At 30.4% G+C, this 23,141-nt stretch overlaps 1 protein-coding gene across 1 annotated transcript; it reads right to left on the reverse strand.

Moving 5' to 3' along the window:
- Window positions 1-7,050: 7,050 nt before the first annotated feature.
- On the reverse strand, window positions 7,051-9,305 carry LOC137824951 (F-box/FBD/LRR-repeat protein At5g22660-like). Its single transcript, XM_068630623.1, has 3 exons — window positions 8,035-9,305; window positions 7,615-7,776; window positions 7,051-7,537 (listed from the first exon to the last, which is right to left on the reverse strand). The coding sequence occupies exons 1-3, from the start codon at window positions 9,097-9,099 to the stop codon at window positions 7,205-7,207; spliced, it is 1,560 nt and encodes a 519-aa protein (XP_068486724.1). The 5' UTR covers window positions 9,100-9,305; the 3' UTR covers window positions 7,051-7,204.
- Window positions 9,306-23,141: the final 13,836 nt, after the last annotated feature.

Consider the following 23,141-nt stretch of genomic DNA (forward strand, 5'->3'; position numbering starts at 1 on the left):
GTGGTGACAACTTCTTTCAAGTCAAAACAAGAAAGAATAAGTAAGAGAACACATTCAGGAAGTGAACTCAGCCTATTAATACGGTTTTTTCAATCTTCTCCTCTGTCTAGGGTTAGTCTAAGGATCTTTGCTGGTGAAGGTCCTTCAATATTGGAAAGTTGCAAAAAAAGGTCCTTCAAGCTTTTGGCTAAGATTGTGGTGGTGACAACTTCTTTCAAGTCCAAAAAAGAAAGAATAAGTAAGAGAACACATTTAGGAAGTGAACTCAGCCTATCAATACGGTTTTTTGCATCTTCTCCTCTGTCTAGGGTTAGTCTAAGGATCTTTGCTGGTGAAGGTCCTTCAATATTGGAAAGTTGCAAAAAAATGTCCTTCAAGCTTTTGACTAAGACTGTGGTGGTGACAGCTTCTTTCAAGTCCAAAATAGAAAGAATAAGTAAGAGAGCACATTCAGGAAGTGAACTCAGCCTATCAATACGGTTTTCTCCATCTTCTCCTCTGTCTAGGGTTAGTCTAGGGATCTTTTCTGGTGAAGGTTCGGCCATTTCAAAGGATATGGTTTTCAACTTTGGAAACTTTGAAAATTTTGTTATGTGAGAATGGAAGAATTGAAAAGTGGGCACAAGGTTTAGACAGTGACTTTCTAACTTATAGCAAGTAGTGAGATTAGGGTTTTATGACTTAAATAAAACACCATTTGAACTGCACAAAATAATCTTAACAAAATGTACATTTGACTTGAGCAAGACTGTTCACCAACACCTTCCTCTTCTCCTCCTCTGTCCTCCTCTTCTGGCCATCGAAGATCTCCATTACTGATCCGATCATGCTCCTCACCGTTCCCAACAAAAAGAGCAGATTCTTCAACATTCGTTTCTGAGGAAGAAACGGTATCGGATGAATCTTCCCAGGCCAGTTTTTCTTTGCATCCACAACCAAAACAACCGTTGGGTTACTCCTCAACTAGGATGTTGCACATATGATCGTTAATCTGCATTATTCTCACTCATCTAACACTTCCAAAGTTCTGGACTCTTTTCAACCTAGTGTATTCTAAGACCTCCCATGTGAGAGAAGCTTCGTCAATAGAGACCACCGTTACCGACTTAGAGAGCTCTTCAATCACTTTAGTAAAACAGTCCGTAACACCTTACCCAAACAATTCTATGGCTAGCACTACAGTTAAAAAGCAAATTTATTTTATTAATTTATTTATTGGAAAAAGACCACATTCTTTAACTTTATAAATGGACATCAAATATATATTTTATGATTACTATTTCTATTTATGGTTGTATTTAAATTAACTGTCAAATCATTTGAAAGTACAAATATTTTAATACTTATAAGATGACATCATGTAATAATTTTTAATTCAGTTGTAAAACATCAAGAGTGTGTAACTTATTATAGTTAGAAGATAAAATTACATTGGATTTATATAGATATTTTTTTAACTATTTCTTTCTTAAATAGATAAAATTAAAAATTAAAAGAATTCATGATATTATATTTGTATTCATCAGTCAAATATTTCTCATTTTATAATTGATTTTATATATTTTTATCTTTTTACTCATTTAAACTGTTTAATCTTGATCAGATTTATTGGTTTCCCATATATAATTTGTTATTCAAATCCAAAATTTATGACTTGTAATTTTAATTTAATTTCTGAAAGAAGCTTAAGAACTCATCCTAAAAAGTGCATTGAGCATATATCAGTATTAAAGTTGTTACTCATTTTTTATTAGTTTCCTATTAAATGACTTATTTATTAATATTTTTCAAATTTTATAAAAACATTATTATATATATCTGCACAAATATTCCAAAATATAATAATAGCTATCAATTGATATATTAAAATAGCATATATCATATATTTTATTTGTTTAGAAGAGAAATAGAGTCTCTGATAAGATTTGTGCCTATATTATCACTCAAAAGACTCTTTCTTGGACCTCCTTCTATATATCCAACAATGAAAAAGTCACTATATCTCAATTTTTCTTATATATAATGTTAAAAATGACTCACTACATTTACTACAAATAAGGCTGTTTAACTTTAAAATTGTTTATATCTTTCCAAAATGAAAGAAACTCACTTTGATTTTATGGGAGTTTGAGATTAAGATATAATATTGATTGTATTGAAATTTAACTTTTTTTTTATTTCTTTCACTATATTCATATGATAGTATTAATTTTTAGTTGAGAAAATAGTTCTCTTTATCCTAAATACAAAAAATTGAAATCATTATTCATCTATCCACATAGCAGTCTTTATATAAACTTTAAAAAGTGGTTAAAACTATTAATTGAATAATTATCAACATTTAAAATTAGTTTGAAATTCATAAGAGAATTAGATTTGAAAAATAGTTGATTGGTTCTAAAATAGACTAATTGAATTATTTTTCTATTAAAGATTTCACATAAAATAATTAGTTCTTTTATCGTAATAACTTATTGCAAAGACAAAAAACAAAATAAAACAAAGCTTTTTTAAATCATTTAGAAAACAAGTGCAATTCAATCGGTTGTCACGACAAATCAACTGGGATGAAAAATTTGCTATAGTCACCAGACTTTGAACAACAACTTTTTCAACTGATTGAAAGCTCAAAACAACTGATTAAAATTCACACAACTTTTTAGAAAACATTTATTTTAAAAGAGATTAAGAATCAAGTGAATTGGATCAATACTATATGTGAATTGACAACTCAAAATCAACTAAATAAGACACACAAACACATTAGCAGATTTTTCGAGTCTTCAAAGTAAATTTGGAAGTACCAAAACATCTTGTTCAACAGATACTTATAAACAAAGATAAGTGTTTAAAAGACAAGACTTTCAACTCACCACAAAGGAGTTAGATTTTATGATCTCTTTATTTGAGATAATTTTACAAAGTGAAAAATTTACAAAATAACCTCTACTAAAAAACTAACATCCATGGTCTAGGGAATTTATACAAAAATATTAAGAGAATATTTACATATAGAGTATTGGCATGCAAAGTTGATGTATATTTGGAAAGTTTGTATGGATCAATGAAACTAAGTATATAGGCCTTGAAAAAGGACCATTGAAAGCAAACATAGATCCTCCACCTTGTGCTAGTGCTTTATTAGAGTTGGTATGTAGGTATTTTATGTTGACACATTTTTTATAACACTTAATCTTCTTTATGTTTCTCTTCTGAACATCATTTTCTCATACTTTTGTCTCTAACTTGTTTCAAAAAAAATAAATGTGAGTTAGCCAATTAATTTATTTTTTTTAATGAGTTAAAGACACAGAGATGGAATTAAAAGTCACGCCATTATATTTAACACTAAAAATCAAATAACAGAATATTTATATAAAAATAAAAACATTTTTAACACTTAATAGAATAATTTTTTAATAAAAATTTAATTAAAAGATCTAAATTTACTTAAAAATTAATTAAAGGTTGTTATAATGATTCACTGGAGATTGAAGGGACGAGTGATTGGTACATGGGACGTTAATAGTGCTGCTGACAAATATATATTCTGATTATATATGAATATATGCTTTAAAGAATTTTGACCAGAAGTTCAACATATTTAATGGAAAATATACTGATGGCAAAAAAAAACCAAAATTTAAATTACTAGTCAGAAATCCACGCTTTAAGATTTGGAGTTTTTTTAATTATCTAATTTTTTATATGAGATATAAATCTATTATTTATTGAAGGTATATAAACATATTATTATTAATAATAAATCATTTCAAAGAAGAATTACAAAAGCCCCAAATGTCTGAGTCCTTATATCACATCTTAATTATCGAGTTATGAAAGTTAAAAAAACACTTATTTGTAAAATTCTTCTTATCTTAATATATAGTTTTGCTAACAGTGGATTCAAATGCATTGTACTTCAATTCCAAGAGACAATAAGCAAATAAGCACTTATATTTATATTTAATGTAGGTAAGAAGAAAATATACAACATTTTTTAACCAAATTTATATGAATTCTGATATGACTGAAATATGTAAATATAAGCAAAGGTAATTTTTTTTTATATTCAAATAATTGTTATTGAACAAAGTTATAAAAGCTCATTTAGTTTATTTCATTTGTTACTCTCTTTTTTTCAAATTTGTAAAAGTTTATTTAGCTTTTTTTCATTTGATAATTTTTTTCTGCATTTAAATTATATAGACAGAATGCATAGCTCTCAAGTGATGACGGGTAATGTTATATGGCCTTTTTTAAACACGAACATATCATGTTCAATGTACAAACAATTTGCGTCAAAATAATTGTTTTTCTTCACTAATTAGTTTTAAATCATTTTTTTCATCAATTAATTTCAAATTATTTAATTTATTATAAAAGTGTAAATGAACTTCATACAACTACAATATCAACTATAATGGTACTTGTTATGTTATCTGTTTCTTTTTCATCTAAAATGTGGTTCATATTAAACTAAATAATTACATTGATGCAACAAATGAGATTATATCTTAAACAGATGACATCTTATACTACTTTTTATGATTCAACATTTTTTTGAATCAATTTTACTCTATGGTTATTAGAAAAAGCCATGCATCACACTTCTAACCATCGTAAATTCTTTCAGAAAAAAAAAGGCCAATTACTAAAAGAGATCTTTATATCTTACATTTTATTCATTTTCATATTTAATTATTCAAATGTATTCTTTCAAAAATTCAATTTAATTATTTATATTTTTAAAATGATACCAAAATTATCCTTTTATAAGTTTGAAATTAATTCCATCAATAATTTAAACATGTTTAAACTCTACCAAAAAACACATTTTATAAACTTTTTTACTACATATAATGACAATTTTTAATCTCTGCTATAATTGAAAAATAAAAGCTCACTTCTTCCTGCTTCACCCTCCCTCAATGCACCACCATCTTCCCAATAATTAAGTTTGATTCAGGCTAGTGTTTCACAAATCCAATCCAATCCGAACCAAATTGATCCGCAAACACTCTAATGTAAAACTAAAAGTTTCAATTAGACATAGGTTTTCTAGCTAAAGGTTAGTTCTTTCCTACTTCCAATTGTCTTGTAATTTCTTGGTTGGATAGTTGCTGAAATGGAAAGACTCAAAACCCTACTTGCATAATAACATGAACAATCATATCATGTTTCGGTATACACAGGTTCATAAAAGTTTCATGTGGTCTTGAATCAGTACTTACAATGCTTGCTGGTGTTCTAATTCCTCAATTAATCTCTAAGGAAGGCCAATAGTTTGTTCTGTTGTTTCCCATATCTTGTGATTTCGGTAGCTTTGTGAAAGCAACTTGTAGTTCCGCAACAAGTCTTGAGTACTTGCTGTCTAAAATATTATGACAAAAGAATACAAATTGCATGCGGAGAAGGAGAGCAGATTGCAGAAGTTCTTTATTTTCTTATCTCACAAATTTTTTAGGAGCCTTTAATGCTATCTTTCAACCAGACAATTTATGTGCACATCAGTAGAACCAGAAAGTCTGAGATGCTACTTCTGGTGTCGACTGATGTATTACTGAATGTCAAGATCTAGAAACAAGTTTGTGCATAGGGCCTACACACCAGGATATGGTTCCACTGAAAAAAATGATTTGGGTGTTTTTCTTTAGCTCTTTCTTAGTGTCCTATATATACACAAAAGAGATCATATACATTTCAATCTGAAAATGCACAATGAACCTACTTCCAGATAATGCAGAACCAAGTTTTGCCACTATAGACATATCATTAACTCATTAAGAACTACATCCAAAAAGCTAAACAATTCTACATATAAATTTCAGATAGAACTTCAAAATGTACAACTGATGTGTAAACTTGTCTTCACAAAGAAATAATGATAAAGAGACAGATTATAACAGAAGATATAAAGCAGCATAAATGTCACAAACATATTAGGAACCACTCCTCCACCCAATGAAGAAAAAATAACAGACCATTGTATTCACAATACGCCAAATATTGCTTAATCTGTTTCTTCCTTCCTATTACACACAATTAACAGGTCTAAGAGCAATTGTTGAATTACAAAATCCCATGGTGATTTTCCTAATGAAGACTTAGAAAAGGCTCTTTCTCCACCAAAAGTTGATAACATGTGTCCAGCTTTCCAACAAAATTAACTTTCCTAAGTTCCTGTTCGTCTACTATAAAGGTTATGATAGTCTGTCTTTATATGATATTTTCAAGCCTGTATGTTTAAATAGCCTATGGAATGAAAACTACAAATCCTATTCCTCTGAGGTTGTTCTTAATCACATACATGATCACTAAAATTAGTAGTTAGTGCAAAAGATGCTGAAATTAATTCCAGGTCCAAACAGTAGTCATGATTGGATGAAAAGCAAACAATTCAAGAATAGGAGTTGCATGATGTAAGCTTGAACGTCTTCCACAATTTGGCACGAATATATAGATAACAATGAGAAGTTCCAAAGAACTGAACTATAAATACTTCTGATTCTAAAAGTCAGAAACTTAGTAATAGAGTATACATCATAGAGATGAGAAAACCAAAATCATGCACTCGTTACTATTGTGAAGTCCTCTGCTCTTGTAATGAAAAGCTTCAAACTAAGGAGGCAAAATAAAAGAAAGAAACATGTGCTTATTAATAGAAAAATCTTGGAAGGGTAGCTACAACCTATAGGTTCAAATTCCCACGTTCAATATAGTATACTTCCATACAACAAATTTCTCCTACATAAAACAAATTGATGAACTAATCGCTCTCCAACCAAAGACCGATTGCAGTCACATGAAAGACACTCACTTTTAACCAAATTTAAATCTATTCAAGCAACTGTTGAACTATTAATAACCTAAAAACTAACATTCTCTAGAAAACTTGCTTACACTTCTACAGACAGGTTCATCAATCAAAGAGTGACCAAATCAGAAAAACATCTAAATTGAAAGCTCTCTCATTAAGAGTATATATCTAGTAAGCTATCATCCATTTACCTAGTCTATTACTACTAAAAATCTAAGAACAGAACACTCTTACACAAAATATTAGCCCACAGGTGTTAATTAATACTAAATCATAGAACAGAATACTTTTACACAGAAAATTGGCTTTAAAGTGTTATAACTATGAAAACAATTTCTTCATCTGCAGTTAAATTGTATGTTTATCAGTTTTCCACAAAATACGTTAAGGAGAAAGATTCATCGCCTGTCGTAATTGTGGGCATTTTATAAAATCCCATTTCTTTCTAAATACAATGTGACAATCCTCCGAGTACTTCTTGAAGGAGAGTATCCTGTTGCAATGTTTCGGTACAGACATCCAACCATCTCTCTCGAGAGCAATCTTTTCCAGAGACTTTCCATTCTTTAAAAAATATTCTACCAGCTTGAATTCAAGTTCCCCACATTTAAAATTATTCATTTCTATTACCTTAAGATGTTCAACAAAAGATAGCGGAAGAACCCGCGTCAAAACAGAGTCAAATTCGTTATCTTCACCAAAGTAGTTGTCAAACACCTGTTCATACAAAGTATATAAGGGACTGCAAATTCATAGTATTTAGCCAGAACACCAAAATATCAAACGCCACTTACCTCACTGAAAACAAGCACTTCGAGGTTAGGAGAATTTTCAAACAAATTCAACAAAACCTGCACAATTCCGTGACGGGGAAAATAGTGACAATAATCAGGGATAAGCTTTAGCTTGATCAGGTTCCTGAAAGTTGGCATGACTGGTGGGGAGAAATAGAGAGCCTTCAAACATAAAAAAAAAAAACATGAATTAGATAACAACAAAGGTCAAGTCCTTCTATTAACACTTGAAGGAAAAGGCTTGAAAGTCAAGTCCAAGGCAACAACATTTGGACACTGCAATTACAACTACGTCGACCACATTTATTGCCAGTGTCCAGCTTCACAAAACATCAAGGATCACAACAAAACTGCGACCCAACCTCAATTTAAAGCCTTGGTCAAGCCAAATTAAACAAGACAGACAACAAAAAAACACACCTTCATAATGTTCTCGGACAAACTCAGCGATTTCACATGTTGCAACTCACCAAAAAACGCGAAAGCATGTTGAGCGCGTGAAAAAAGCTCATCCACATCTGCCACCTGAAACATAAATCCAGCTTCTATCACAGCCTCATCAATAGAGACGAGGCTTTGACTTATATGTACTTGAAGCACATGACCAGTAATGGTCAAGGACTTCAGATTTGGGGAATCTAAGGTAACTTTGTGTCGTCCCTCAAGAGAGCACAACAAAGTCTCAAGACTATCCGACTTCACAAAAACATTGAACTCTGATTCAACTTTCTCATCCCAGAAAAGCATCAGACATTTCAGGGAGGGACTCGACACACGAAGAGCTTCAACCTCCACGCCCTCTTCACTCTCACTCTCATTCAAAGACCTCATAATCAACACAAGATTTTCGAGAGAAGGGCACCCTTGGAGAAGCCTCTGAATAGAATCTTCGTCCACCAATCTGAACGAGATCAAGTGAAGATACCTGAGGTTCGACAACCAAACAAATTCCGGAACATTCCAACCCACACTAAGGTTTAGATGCAATCCAACTAGAGTCTCAGATGAAAACATTGCAGGTGGGACAGTAACACAACATGGCACAGTTGTTTTATCCATTTCAACAAAAACATTGATCTTTTCGACCCTGTAAGTAGAAACTGCAGCAGCGATGAACATCAACAATGACTCAAACCCAAATCGGAAACTCTCCACGAAATGCTTGACGTACAGTCGAATCCTTCTAATGGGTGCCTTGTTTCGCTGTTCAAGCACTCTAACACCGAACCTTATGAAAAGCTCAAAGAGTCCATGGAAGTCAGAAGCATCGTCATTTACACAAAAATGTAAATTAATTTCCTGCAATGAAAGAAAAAGGTGTCTCCATCTAGAGGACAAGATTGAGGTCACTGCAGCTTCCTTCGTGTCCAAGCGTGAAAGGATGTGAAGAAGAACACAATCTGAAAGAGCACTTAACCTATCAGTGCTATCATCATCGCTCTCTGGAGTTATTTTAAGGGCTTTTCTCATGGGAGATTCGGCCATTTGAATGTGTGGGTTTGGAATGTGCAATTGAAAAGGAACTGAGAAAGCATTAGGAAACACAGAAAACACAACCTGTGTGGCGGTTAGAGAATGGATGAAACCCCCTCTTTGATCTTCTCTCACAATATTTTCTTCCTTTCAAAACCTAATTAATGGGGTTATGTTAAGGGTTCTAACAGCTACAATGGGAAAGGGGAAATATAAACAACAATTTTTTAAAGGGATAATTATCTAAATACAATAGTATATCAAATATTAGCACATTTAATTGTATATATTTAGAATTTAGAATTTAATTTAATTATATAAATACAATAGTATATCAAATATCATTGTCATAAATTATAAGCCTTTGTTGGAACACCCATAAAAAAGAGAAATAAAGGAAAATTTATTTATTTTATAAATTTATATAAATAATTAACAATTTAATGTAAATTAAATATTTATATTGTTGTTTAATTTCACTTTTAATAATAAATTATTATTATTACTACTGCTAATAAACACTTGTTTATCCAAATTTTTATGATAATTAAAAAAATAATATTACAATTTATATTAAAGATATGTAAAATTGTATACTTAGTATTATAGACTTTCTTTTGATGTTATTGAATCAAATTTAATGGATTAAACACAATTAACATTTAACTATTATGACCAAATTATTGTGTTTCTAACATTGAAAATTTAGGCCAATGATATAAATTCAATATTTAAGTTAATATTATATATGCATTTGCATTTAAAGTTTTGAATAATATTAGTAGTTATATTTTTTAAATATTTCAACAAAAGAGAAATATGGGATTTAATTTTAAAAATAGAAATATTATTAATAATATGGTAAGTAGGTGGACAAAAGAAAGTAAAAGAAAAAACAACAATGAAATATAAAAATGAATTTTAAAATTGTGAAAGGTACTCCAAGGAACTTTCGTGGTTTGTCTGAGTTTCTTTCATACTTTGGGTTACAGTGATTTTGTTTTGAGTTCTTCCCACAACTACAAGTGAACGAGTACCATTGAACCTTGGCAACACGTTTCAGTGAAAAGAAAAGGATATGAAGCGTCTCCCATCACACGACATATCTTACGCGTCCTTGCACCGTCGTTTTCTAGAAAGTGTGTTCTCGTTCATGAGGTTGCTCCGCCGTGGGCCAATGCTCGTCGCAACCGCCAGTAACTAACTATGTGAGGTTTTTTTGACGTGGCGTGCACCATGCAGACATCATCGAGAACACGGACTCGTTCTCATGGTTGAACTAATAATGCACTCTCTGTCGGTAACCACCAAGGGGAACGAACTAGTCACGATGGTGTCACGTGTGGTTTGCGCGTTGCATGCTAAAACCCACCTCTGACCCACAATAATGATGATGCATCGTCTTGTAGGTTAGTGGTCTTCAAGAAAAATAAGAGATGAAGTAGAGAAAGATGAAGGCTAATTCAAATGACACTAGTAGACATTGCAAAAGTTGGGACAATGGAAGATTTATTATTTTTGTGCTCATACTATACCCACTAAACAAAAAAATATTTTTGAGAACTCAAAATAATAAAATTTTAATAACATCTGTTTTCTTTTTTCATTTAAAAATTTAATATATATTATTATATTATTAAAGTGGGTTGTAGAATGGATGTAAGGAATGGTAGAGTATTATTTTCCTCTAAAGAAAATATAAAGTATGACCAAGTAGTACTTATAGTTTAGAATTCTATTTTTTTTATCAACAAAAGTTAATGTTCAGGAGTGTCTCAACCCTTATACAAACACCAAAATCCTCACCACCTAACTAGTTATTCCATAATAGCTTTACAAGATTCAGAATTGGTTAAGAGTAAAGCTAACAAAACCTATAGTAAGAAAGGCCTAGGCTTCACAAGCTCAGCCACCACTGCCCATACAAAACAAAATTATGCAGCAAAACCTTCATAATTATTTAACCAACAATAAAAGAGGTACTTGGTTTAATTCCTTGGCCCGTAATTAATAGTCTTGTCATGTTCTCCCTCGCCTCACAATCATCTCACAAAGAAACATCACTGCACCTTTATGCTATAAAAAACCTATATACCAAATTTTTGAAAACTCAATGCCACCAATACCTAACAAGATAGCAAAGCAAAGACAAGGTGAATCAAGTTTTTAAACCTAACAGATTATTTAGTTATCATGTTAATGCAAATTAATAGGGATAAAATTCAATCAGAGAAAGAGAAGTAGGTATTCCTTACTTTGTGTTTCATCCATGCCCAAGATTGTACTTGTGCTAAGGGAAAGATTTCCTTAGCATCAATCTTTGCTTGATTAAAAATAACTTTGTTCCTATGTTTCTAGATGCACCAAATCAGAGAAACCCATAAACTTTTCCATAACTTGTTACCCTATTTGTTAAAGCACAAGCATGAAAATTGATCAAACTGATTAACCATAACATTATGGTTCACCGTACTAACCCCAAGCTACCTATTTCACATATTTCATGCAGAATTTGAAAGGGTACACGTAATGAGGATGTGTGGAGTTGACTCTTCCTCTCTTCCACATAGAGGACATGATGTATCTCTCCCCTTTTGTGAAGGTTCTGCTTAGATTCAAGAGATGGGAAAACGAGCCAGATATACTCCCATAACCATGACTTGCTAGCTTTGAATATGTGAATTTTACCTATAAGGGGGGGGGGGGAGGTCATTCCATAGCCATAAATCCTCTTTATCTGAATGAAGGGATACCTGCAATATATTTGTCATGAAGTCTTCTACCATAGGTTTTCCCCATTCGAACCAAACCCTTCTCCAGCGAAAAACCCATTCACAAACCTCTATGGACCATTTTTCGAAACTAGTAATTGGTTTATCTTCCTCTAGGGGTCTAGGATATCTCTCTTTGAGCTGAGTATTGTCTAACCACTCATCTTCCTAGAATTTAAACTTTGAGCCATCTCCCACCTGCCAAACCATATTTGAATTGAACCATCTATTTCCCTGATCTAAGATGCTTACTTTGGATAAATCCTTCCACCATCTAGATTTGTACTTATTTTGAATCGATGTATTTAAGTTTAACACCCTCCAAGACCCGTACTTCAATTCTAAGACGTCCTTCTATAGGCCAACCTCAAGGAACCCCATTCTTCATAACCATTTTACCAAGAGAGCCTTATTAAATATATCAATGTGTCTAATATCAAGGCCACATTCCTCTTTTTGTTTGTATATGTTCTCCCAACTACACCAAGCGATTTCATTGCCTTTTACATACCATCCCCACAAGAAGTTCCTATGTAGCTTTATGATTTCCTGCACACACCAATCAGGCCTTTAAAATATGATAAGAAGAATAATGATATAGCATTGATAACAGATCTTATGAGGCAAACTCTTTCGGCAAAAGATAAGTTTTTACCTTTCCGCACTGAAAGTTTTTTTCTTATCTTTGATAACACTGACTCCCAAAAGGAACATCTAGATGGGTTACCACTTACAGGTAGGCCTAAATAGGTAAAGGGTAAGTCCATTAGGCTACAATGAAGGATTTCGTAGTACATATTGACCAAATTCCTATCCCCACAAACTGCACCTAGTGTACTCTTGTGGAATTTTACTTTGAGGCAGAACTTAATTCAAAACATCTTATCATAGCCTTAATAGCCATAATACTTGCATACTTGATTCATAGACAAATAAGGTGTCATCTACAAACTGGAATAAATTGACCTTCACCTTCTTGTTTCCCACTTTAATTCCCGAAAATAGATTTTTTCTGGTCGCTTAGTTTACCAACTCGGATAGGCCTTGTGCCACGATTAAACACAAGAAAGGTGCAATTGGATTGTCTTAGGCCTCTAAAGGGTTTGAATTCTTTTGTTGGGTTGTCGTTTACCAAAATTGAGATAGTAGCAGATTCTTAACATACTTTGATCCACTGAATCCATTTCCCACAAAATCCTAATTTGCCCATCATGTAGAACAAAAACTCTCAATTAACCGTCATACGCTTTTTCAAAGTCAAGCTTCACAATTACCCCCACTCCTTTTTTTTCTCTTAAGTTCATCCACAACCTCGTTAATGACAAGGATATTTTCTAATAGCCCTTTATTTGATAAAAAAAAAGCTGATTGTGACCCATCTTTGACCTTCTCAATGACTTTTTTAATCCTTATATAAAGCATTTTTACCAGTATTTTGTACAAGCATTTGGCTAGTGAAATGGGTTTATACTCTTCTAAAGATTAAAGGTTCTTTGACTTTAGAATCAACATTATGAATGAAGCATTACATCCTTTCAATATTTTCCCTTCTCTATGGAAGTATTTTACTCCATCGAACACGTCCTTTCTAAATAATTCTCAATGCTTCTTTACAAATTTGAAGGAAACACCATCAGGCTCAGGGCTTTTGCTACTTTCACGACTCCATATATCCTTAACTTCTTTCACCTTAAAAGGTTCAGTCAACAACTGATTATCTACTTTCGTTAGGGCTTTAAATTCAACATTATCCAACCTAACCCCAATGTCTTCATATGTTGACATCTTGCTTTTGTAAAACTCTTATATTGTTTGCTTCACAATGATGGGATCTTCCTCCCAGGATCCAGAGATCATACTATGTACTCCTTTAATCTCATTTCTCGTCCTCCTCCATTTAATTGATGTGTGGAAACATTTGGAATTAGAATCTCCCTGTTTGAACCATAAAGCCCTTAATTTTTGTTGTATAAGGGATTCATTTCTCATGTTAATAACCTATAATTTGGCTCAGAAGCTCCATACTCTTACTTTCTTCCAGGTTATCGACATCATCCAAGGAATCTATCTCACGTATTCTATTAGTGAGATCAAACTTGAGCTTTTCGTATATCTGAACACCTCTTTGTTCCACTCTTTCAAATCACTCTTTAGCATTTTCAACTTGTCCTTTAGCATTTGGAAATTATTTCCACGAAAAATGTAGCTTTCCGATTTACTTTTAATAAAGCTACCAAAATCCTTATTTTCATGCCATATGTCGAGAAATCTGAACGATTTTGGCCCCCAATCTACCACCTTTGATTTTAACACCAATGCACAATGATCAGAAATATTTCTGCCTAGAACATATTGCTTACTACTCGGCCAATGTTGCAGCCATTCAAAAGAAGTTAAGAACCTATCAAGCCTACTTTTCGTCTTTCCATTAGGCTTGTACCACGTGTATTTTCTGTTAATGTTAGGCATATCAACCACTTTCATACTTTCGATGAAATTATTAAAGCCTTGAATTTCTCTCTTGTTACTTCTGCCACAATTTACCCCCCTTCTTTCACCTTCCTTTCTTATTGAATTAAAATCCCCTAAGATGCACCAGGAATTGCAAGCTTCCCTTAGTCTTACAACTTTTAGTTCATCCCACATTTGCATTTTCTCTTGTAAGTTACATGATGAGTACACATTTACAATAACAACATGTATATTAATCACCTTAAAGACCCCTATAAACGCTATGAACCATTTATTGATGATGTGGCTAGTGCACTGGAAAATATTATTATGCCATACAGTTAGAATCCTTCATGCCCCATTAATTGCTTCGCTGTATAAATACCCAATGTCATTATCCCCCCAAAGTTGACAACATTTTTCTTCCCTAAACGTTAGCAATTTAACTTCTTTTAAGCATATCACCATGGTGTTATTGAATTAAAAACAGTCTCAAGCCACGCTCTATTTTCTTCAAAGATCTTTTCAAAATTTCATTCCTCATCACTATAAATGAGCATCATATTATCTCCCAGATAACTCGTTTTCAGAACACCCAACCCTTCCAGAATCAGATTTTCTTGCAAATAGACTAGAGAACTATATTCGCTTACTCTTCCCACCAAGCATTTGTCTAACCATTCCTTATTGCTTACCTCAATGTTTAAGTCCATACCCTTCCATGAGGCCCCAAAATCTGCTCTATCATTTTGTCTCCTAACCGCTTGTGCATACGTTTGCATTGGTTCCTTTTTGCGCCATACTTTTGACACCCTATTAGCGATTGGGATTTGTTGAGACCTTGTTTGATTTGTGTACCCTTGTGTTCTTCTGAATTTGTCCGTTCACGTGGATTTTTTTTTTATTTCTAATGATGATGGCATCAAATTCTTTTTGAATTCTTTTAGCGTTTCCCACATCAAAGAAACAAACAAAGCCAAACCTTCTGCCCCTCCGGTCAGTCTTTATAGGAATGAAAACCTCTTTGATTCTACCCCATCTATGAAAGATCCTCCACATATTTGATTCATCAAAATTGTTTGAAAAATTTGTGAAGAAGAAGGGTTATTCATTCTTGTTGTTACGCTCAAACACTCGGTGTGTCATTGTGAATTATCGTTGGTGACTCATGTGTTACTCGTGTGTTACGTTCAAACGCTCATGTTTAACATTCTATTTGATGAAGACATAATATTAGTTGTTGCATCTCGGAGATACTAGAATGATGAGTAGGTACTACATTCTAGTTTTTTTTTTTTATATGGTCTTGAAGGGATTAGTTTGCCATATTTAAAGATTATGAAGGTTTATGAAAAATAACGTTTGTTATAAGACAATTTGTATAAGATTTGTTCAAACAAAGATGCCTGACAACATTATCTAAACATTGTTAGATACTTTTCAAAGTTGAAAAAGAACTTTATATTTATAAGAACTTTGGATACAAAGGATTATAGATTTCATCTTTTGGGTAGAGTGATGCATATCAAGGGATAGGGAAGAAGTAGTATTGTTATCAAGAGTCACCAAAGGGAATCTATATTTTCTTCATGTGTAATTTACAGTCGCACAATCATGCACAATCATCACGATTTAACACCTTATTTTATAGCATGTCATATATGTATTTAGGCGTAATGATACATGTTTTATAAACACATTTATAAGTTGAACATTATGTTTTATTTTTGACTTTTAACTCACTTTCTTTTAGTATTAATAAATTAAATTTAATATATATATATATATATATATATTAATTTTGTATTTTTAGTTACACTAACATTTTTTACTTATGGTTCATAAATTACATAAATTATTGCTGAAGTATTTAATTTGTGTCACTTATGGTTCATAATTTATTATAGCCGCAGCAGAAACTAGTAGCTAATGTTTATCTTAAAAAAATACTATGTGTGGTTTAAACCAAATATATGTTGGTTGGCAAGGATTTTAAAGAGTAGAAATGAGCACCATGTCTTTGAAACTTGGACACTACAAGAAAACAAGTAATTAACTTCCAAATTTTTGCGTGGACCATTTACGGACGTTACTATTGTCGGTCAAAATGGCAAAAAATTCACGCAACAATGGCATTCAACGTCAAACGGACGTACTTATGGATTTAATTATTTTTTTTAAAAAGTCCAGTTTGCGTCGGCCGCGACCCACGCATATGCGTCGGCTTGCGTTGGTCGCGGCCCACGCATATGCATCGACTTGCGTCGGTCGCGGCCCACGCATATGCGTCGGTCACGGCCCACGCATATGCGTCGGTCACGGCCCACGCATATGCGTCAGTCACATGTTTATATTTTAGGATTTTAAAATTATTTATTTAAATTTATTTAATGTATAACAAATATTTTAATATTTAATTCTTTATTGTATTTATTTTAAAATTATTTGTTTAATATTATAATAAATTATTTAATTTATTAATTTTTAATATAAATTAGTTAAATTAAATTTATTAAATTAATTAAGTGTTTGATTTAAAATTAATTGAGTAAAAGAAAAGATGTATTTAAATTATTTAAATGTTATATAAAATATTTATTATTTTAAAGATTATTGATTTTATTTATATATTGTCATAAATATTTTATTTTGAAATTATGATATAAATTAGTTAAATTAAATTTATTAAATTGATGAAGTGTTTAATTTTGAAATTATTTAAAAGAAGTTATCTTAAAAAGTTTATAAAGATTTAAAAACATGTAGAAAATAATAATTAATTAAAAAATAGTATAAAAAATGCCTATTTAAATTTTGTAAATATTATATAAAATATACATAAATTTAAGAATATAAATTCAAGATGAAGTAATTAATTAATGCAAATGGTAATGGATGTATTTAAAAATAGAGAATAAATTTTATCTAAAAATGTTTTATTTGGTATAAGAAAAAAAAAAGTTAGATAAAAATTTTTATTAGTAACTTAAATAAATTTAAATGTTATATGTTATATGTGTGCAATGGATGAATGAACTAGGATTTTTGTTTTGATATCCATTATAATTTTAAAGATGTTATTTCTCATAAATGAAGCATAAGATCATCTTAAAGAATTAGCGAAAATGTATATAATAAAAACATATTAAGACTAAGTGCGTGAGTAAGTAACTTATTCTTAATTGTTAGATTGATACAATATCCAATGTGTTCCAAAGTTGACTACATGCTTTATAAATGTCATTGTTATAGTTACTGAGTGTGATCTCGAAAAGAAATTAATGTTTTCCAATTGAAGCACATAATAATGTAGTAAGTTGTAAGTAACGAGATGACACATATGCAATATTCCTTATAAGTGTGTTAATATAGTTTTCCAATGTACTAAATAATAGGTATTTGACATACTAATTTTAGTAGACTTAGTTCTTAATAAATGTAACATAAATAAGTAAGTTTCGACTGGGTGTAATATAGAATGAACTTAAAATCATGGAATAGAGTTCATGATTACATTTTGGATTATAAGTTATGTACCGGTATGGGCGAGACCGACACTTGGTCTCCCTGACCGAGACCCACCTGGCAGTCCGAGACCTGGTGTACCTGACCGAGACCAGGGGGAACCTGACCGAGACCTGAGAGACTTGGCCGAGACCATGGAAGTTTGGCCGAGACGAGTGGAATCATCATGGTCGGCCAGGCCGACCGACCCATACTATCGTTAATGCTCAAACCAAGGTCAGTGAAGCTAATCCGTCATTAAGGATTATGTAATACAACCCTAAGCGAGATCCACTCCGCTAATCAGGCCCAATAAGGTAAGCCCATTAAAATAATATAAATAACACACATCCCAAGGAGAAAGGTACGTCATTTATTACTGTTCATCTACAATAATACTAATCACCCGCTTCACTGACTTGAGCGTCGGAGTGCCTTCGCAGGTACCCCACATCCAGTGTTCGCCCGAGACCGAGAGTCGAGGGATAAGCACGAAGACGAGAAGGACTCCAGTCAACCACCCCAGTCCCATCTCCTTAGCAAGAACAAGTTAATAACCCTAGTCCATTGTCAAGGTAAGAGTTGAACTAAGAAGTGCATTGTAAAGGCTGAAAAAGAGTATTATAAACAATTTGAGAAATATGAGTCATTTCGTGATAGTTATAGAATTAACTTAGAATCATGGAATATAGTTGATTATTAGATTTTGGATTATAAGTTAGAAGGGATGATGAGGGTATCATGAGCAATTTCAATAATATGGTTCATTGATATTTGTGGTAGTAAATGTTATGTCACATACAAATTATACTTAATTTAGTTTTTGTATAAATTAAATTTGTTTATTGTTGTATAAATTAAATAAAGTTTTTTTTACAATTTAAATTAATTTTATGTTGTAGAAATTAAATTAAATTAGTTTATATAAATTAAAGTAAACTTTTATTGTATAAATTAAATTAAATATTTTTGTATAAATTAAATAAAGTTTTTTTTACAATTTAAATTAATTTTATGTTGTAGAAATTAAATTAAATTATTTTATATAAATTAAAGTAAATTTTTATTGTATAAATTAAATTAAATATTTTTGTATAAATTTAATTAATTTTTGTATTGTATTGTATAAATTAAATTGTTTTTTATAAATTAATAAAAGTTTTTGTTGTATAATGAAATTAAATTTTTTTTACATTAAATTAAATTTTTTTGTTATATAAAAAAAAAATTTAATTTATTTTTTAAATTTTGAATTCGATTTTAAATTGAAATAAAAATAAATATTTTAAAGTATGCGTCGGATGTGGCTGACGCATACTGAGACTATATATTAAATTTTTTGTGTTCCCGATTTTCCAACAACCCCAAATTTGAAAACCTAATTTCTCAATCCTTCAGTTCCCTTCTCTGCGTGCAACTCTTCCTCGGCGTCCAGTTCTCCCTCCACGTCCAGCTCTCTTCCACGTCCAGCTCTCCTCCACGTCCAGCTCTCCTCTGCGTTTAGGTTTAACTCACTCTCATAACCAATGACAGACTTGGATTGATTTTACAAAGAATTTCTTTGAGAGAATTCCCTTCTAAATACAATGAAGATCCTTAGGTATCTCTTGCATTAGTAAAACTCAAGCAAAGACAACAAATGTATTAATTTGGCAAGCAAAGACAACAAATGTATTAATTTGGCAATAATATAAGGACAATTCCAATTTTTTATACAACCCCATTACAACTCCTAATATTATTATTTTAATACTTTTTATATTATTTAATTACAAATTAATTCCAAAAATTATGAAAGTATCATTTTCTTTATTTTTAAAGCACGTTTACTACTAAAATTACCAAAGATAATGATGGAAAGCCTATACATTTCTCTTGGCAGCTAATTTCTTGATTACCGTGATAATCAAGAATATATAAATCTTGTTAAAATGTCTGAAGAAGGGCAATATTCAATTCATATTATAATAAAAATAGACAAAAAAGAGAAGGTAAACACTAACTCGTATGACAGTTGTGATTGTGAATGTAGGTAAGAGTACAATGCAGCCATTCTGACCATCATATAGATTCCTATACTAAATTTGTTGTTCCACATAGTTTTAGTAATTAGTAATTTAAACGTGATCATTGAAGCTATAAGTAAAACTGACCTATCAAGCACGCTTCAAACGCATGTCAGACACGGGTTGAGAAGTTTCCTTTTTGTGCTTCGAATGCATGCTGGACACGAATACACGATGAATATGTGGATGACACGGTGTTTGACACATTTTTCTGGGTCGGTAACTCATCTTTTCGACACGCCAAAGATGACAACCTATGTCTAAGTTTTTAGACATGTTTGTCACACAAAAAAACTAACAGTCATGAGTTGCACTAACGACGTCGTTTTGCACAAGCTCATGCTTTCTCTGCTCCCCCACTAAAGTATAGTACGATAAAAACAAGTTTTACAACGACGAGAGGTGAGAGAAAGAGAAGGAGTTTCGAGAAAAATTACTTTTTATTTTGAATTTAATATTATTATTTAATTTATATTTTCAATTTAAATTTAAATACGATTTATTATATAATTATATAATATTATTTTTTTATAATTTAAATATTATATTTTTATTTTACTTTATTTTTAAATCACAAACATAAAATTATTTCTTATAATTTAAATTTATTTTTAAATAGTAAATTAAAGTTTTATTAAAAATTAATATTTTAAGATAATATTAAACTTTTACCTAAGGAAAAAAATAAAATATTAAAAATATTTTTTTTATAATAATCAAATTAAAATGAAAAAAAAAATATAAAATATAACTCCATGTCGTGTTTGTCTTGTATCTGTGTCTATGTTTTATTATAGACAGTCATATAGCGAGATTCCCACTTTAGACGCTCAATTCATAGCTCAACAAGTTGCCTTGTGTTGATTGGATAAACAAAATTGGGGTTGTCATTGAAAGTTATTCTTCCCATCTGAATGTTCAGTGCTTCTGTTGGGTGGAATGCATTCCAGAACACATACTGATTTCTGTTGGGCATGGTGTTTGGAATGGAAGACATGTTATTTGGCCTTTATTTCTTCCAATTCCACAACACCTTCTTATTTCATTGAGTAGGTCTCGTATTAAGATTATGACACATACTAAGATTGGTAAAGTAATATATGTCACAACTTTTTTTTTCTAGCTTCCTGATGAAGACCATCTTGAAGAAGAATTATATTAGAATCTAATTTATTCAGACTTAAAATTGAGATTTCAGACTTAAAACTTGGAATTGTTATGTGAAAATGAATTTAATAGATATTACAATTTATAATATCTATTTGACTGCAAATATGACTATTTATTTTCATGACACTATCACTTTCATTTAGTTCATAATATTCATGATAATTGCATATGTATTTTAAATTATAATATATACTATAAATGTTTTAATTAATAATTTCAATTTTTTTTGTCTTATTTAATTTCCACTACATTAATAAAATACATTTTTTTATTTAATATCTTTTAGAAAAATATATATTAATATATGATTTTAAATAAGATCATCTAAATGTATAAACAAAATTTAAAATTTAAAACAGTATAGTGAAATTTATTTAAATGGTTGTATTTCTATATTTTTTACATTTGAAAAAGTGTTGCTCATGGTTCATAGTACCATAGACAACAATTTTACAATCCTCGCCTAAACACAACATGTTGCATTAGACTTTAATTAATAGTTAAAAAAAAGTGTTGTCTATAAAAATAAGTAACACAAAAAAAAAAAAAAAAATTGCCTAAACACAGCATGTTGCATTAGACTTTAATTAATAGTTAAAAAAGTGTTGCCTATAAGAATAAGTAACACAATTTTATTTTATTTTTTACCTAAAAGTGGTTCTAAAAATGTTGTCTATTGTCATATTTTTGGCAATGATTTTCCAAAAAAACTTTTTACTTAATTTTAGTTGTCTCTTGAGTGACTAAATATTATAATTAGTAATAACAAAAATATTTTTTATGCATTAATCCACAGGACTTTAAATATTTATTTTCTTTATTTTATGACATATGATACAGAATATAAAGACTAAGTAAAATATTATTTTAAAAAATATAACATGTAAACAAATAATATTTATCATATTACGAGTAAATAACTATTTTTATTTAAATCCCTATATAAGTATAAAATGACGTCATCTTATGCCACTTAATAAGAAGTTAATCTTTGAACTTTAAAAATAAATTAGACTTAAAAAACAACTTAATAATCAAAATCGTCTTTAGGTATTATAATTAGTAATAAAAAATATATTTTGTATGCATTAAATTTACAGGACTTTAAATATTTATTTTCCTTATTTTGTGAGATGCACTAGTCCCTTTGACTAGTGCCAAAAAGAAAATTAAACTTTTTTGATACCAAGCTCTTACAATAGTACAAAACAAGAGTGAAGCATGGGTAGCTCGTCACGTGACGAGGTGTATGGAGGTGAATGTAGGTGGCCTCGGTTTTGGGTGTATTGGTATAGTTGAATGTTGTTACTTTAAGGTTGCTATGCTCCAACCATAAAGGAGGGTTTCTTTTGTGATTTGTGGATGATATAGGAAGTCCACCTCTGATTTCTGTATATGGGTTGGGATACCCTGAAGTATCCCTTTTATTTTATTTATTCATTGCTGATAAAAAAAAAAAGTGAAGCACGAGATTCTCAGTAGCAAGCCACTACCCTTGACCCTTTCTTTAAAAAAATTAATTTAATATCAATGGTCCATATATAATATATTAAACTGATAAGAATAAATACTGATCTTAGCTAAAAGTTCAGAAAGGTATCTACATTTTATTATAATATACAATATAAAAAATTAAATATTACAAAAATTTATTTAACAATTTTAAAAATATTTAATTATATTATTAATAATAACATATAATTATAAATAATGAAAATTATAATATAAACCCTAAACATTGTCATATATAATAATAAATATTATTTTCATAAATTTTAATATAGTTAATAAATTTATTTATATTTAACACAATAATATTTTCTATTATATTTTTCAATTTTTTCAAAAATACAAATAATTATGAATATTATATATTAGAAAATTTTAATTAATTTAAATTTCATAAAAATATATCATAATTTATTATTCAAATATTTTTTAATAATAAAAATAAATTTGTAAACCTATATTTTATATCTTTAAAATAATTTCTAAATTCCTTATCAACAACTATCACATCACTCACAAATTATGTTTTGTAATTAGATTTGAAATAAGTTACATATGGATTATATCTGTATGTAACCGTTTT

The sequence above is a fragment of the Phaseolus vulgaris genome, chromosome 8, assembly GCF_000499845.2.
Source record: "Phaseolus vulgaris cultivar G19833 chromosome 8, P. vulgaris v2.0, whole genome shotgun sequence".
Lineage (NCBI taxonomy): Eukaryota > Viridiplantae > Streptophyta > Magnoliopsida > Fabales > Fabaceae > Phaseolus > Phaseolus vulgaris.

Excerpts from the sequence above, each read along its gene's own strand:
- LOC137824951 (XM_068630623.1), bottom strand. The coding sequence starts at position 9,099 with ATGGCCGAATCTCCCATGAGAAAAGCCCTTAAAATAACTCCAGAGAGC. Across the intron at positions 7,777-8,034 it reads TGTCCGAGAACATTATGAAG|GCTCTCTATTTCTCCCCACC; the intron begins GTGTGTTTTTTT and ends TTATGTTTGAAG. Across the intron at positions 7,538-7,614 it reads AAGTGCTTGTTTTCAGTGAG|GTGTTTGACAACTACTTTGG; the intron begins GTAAGTGGCGTT and ends TTGTATGAACAG.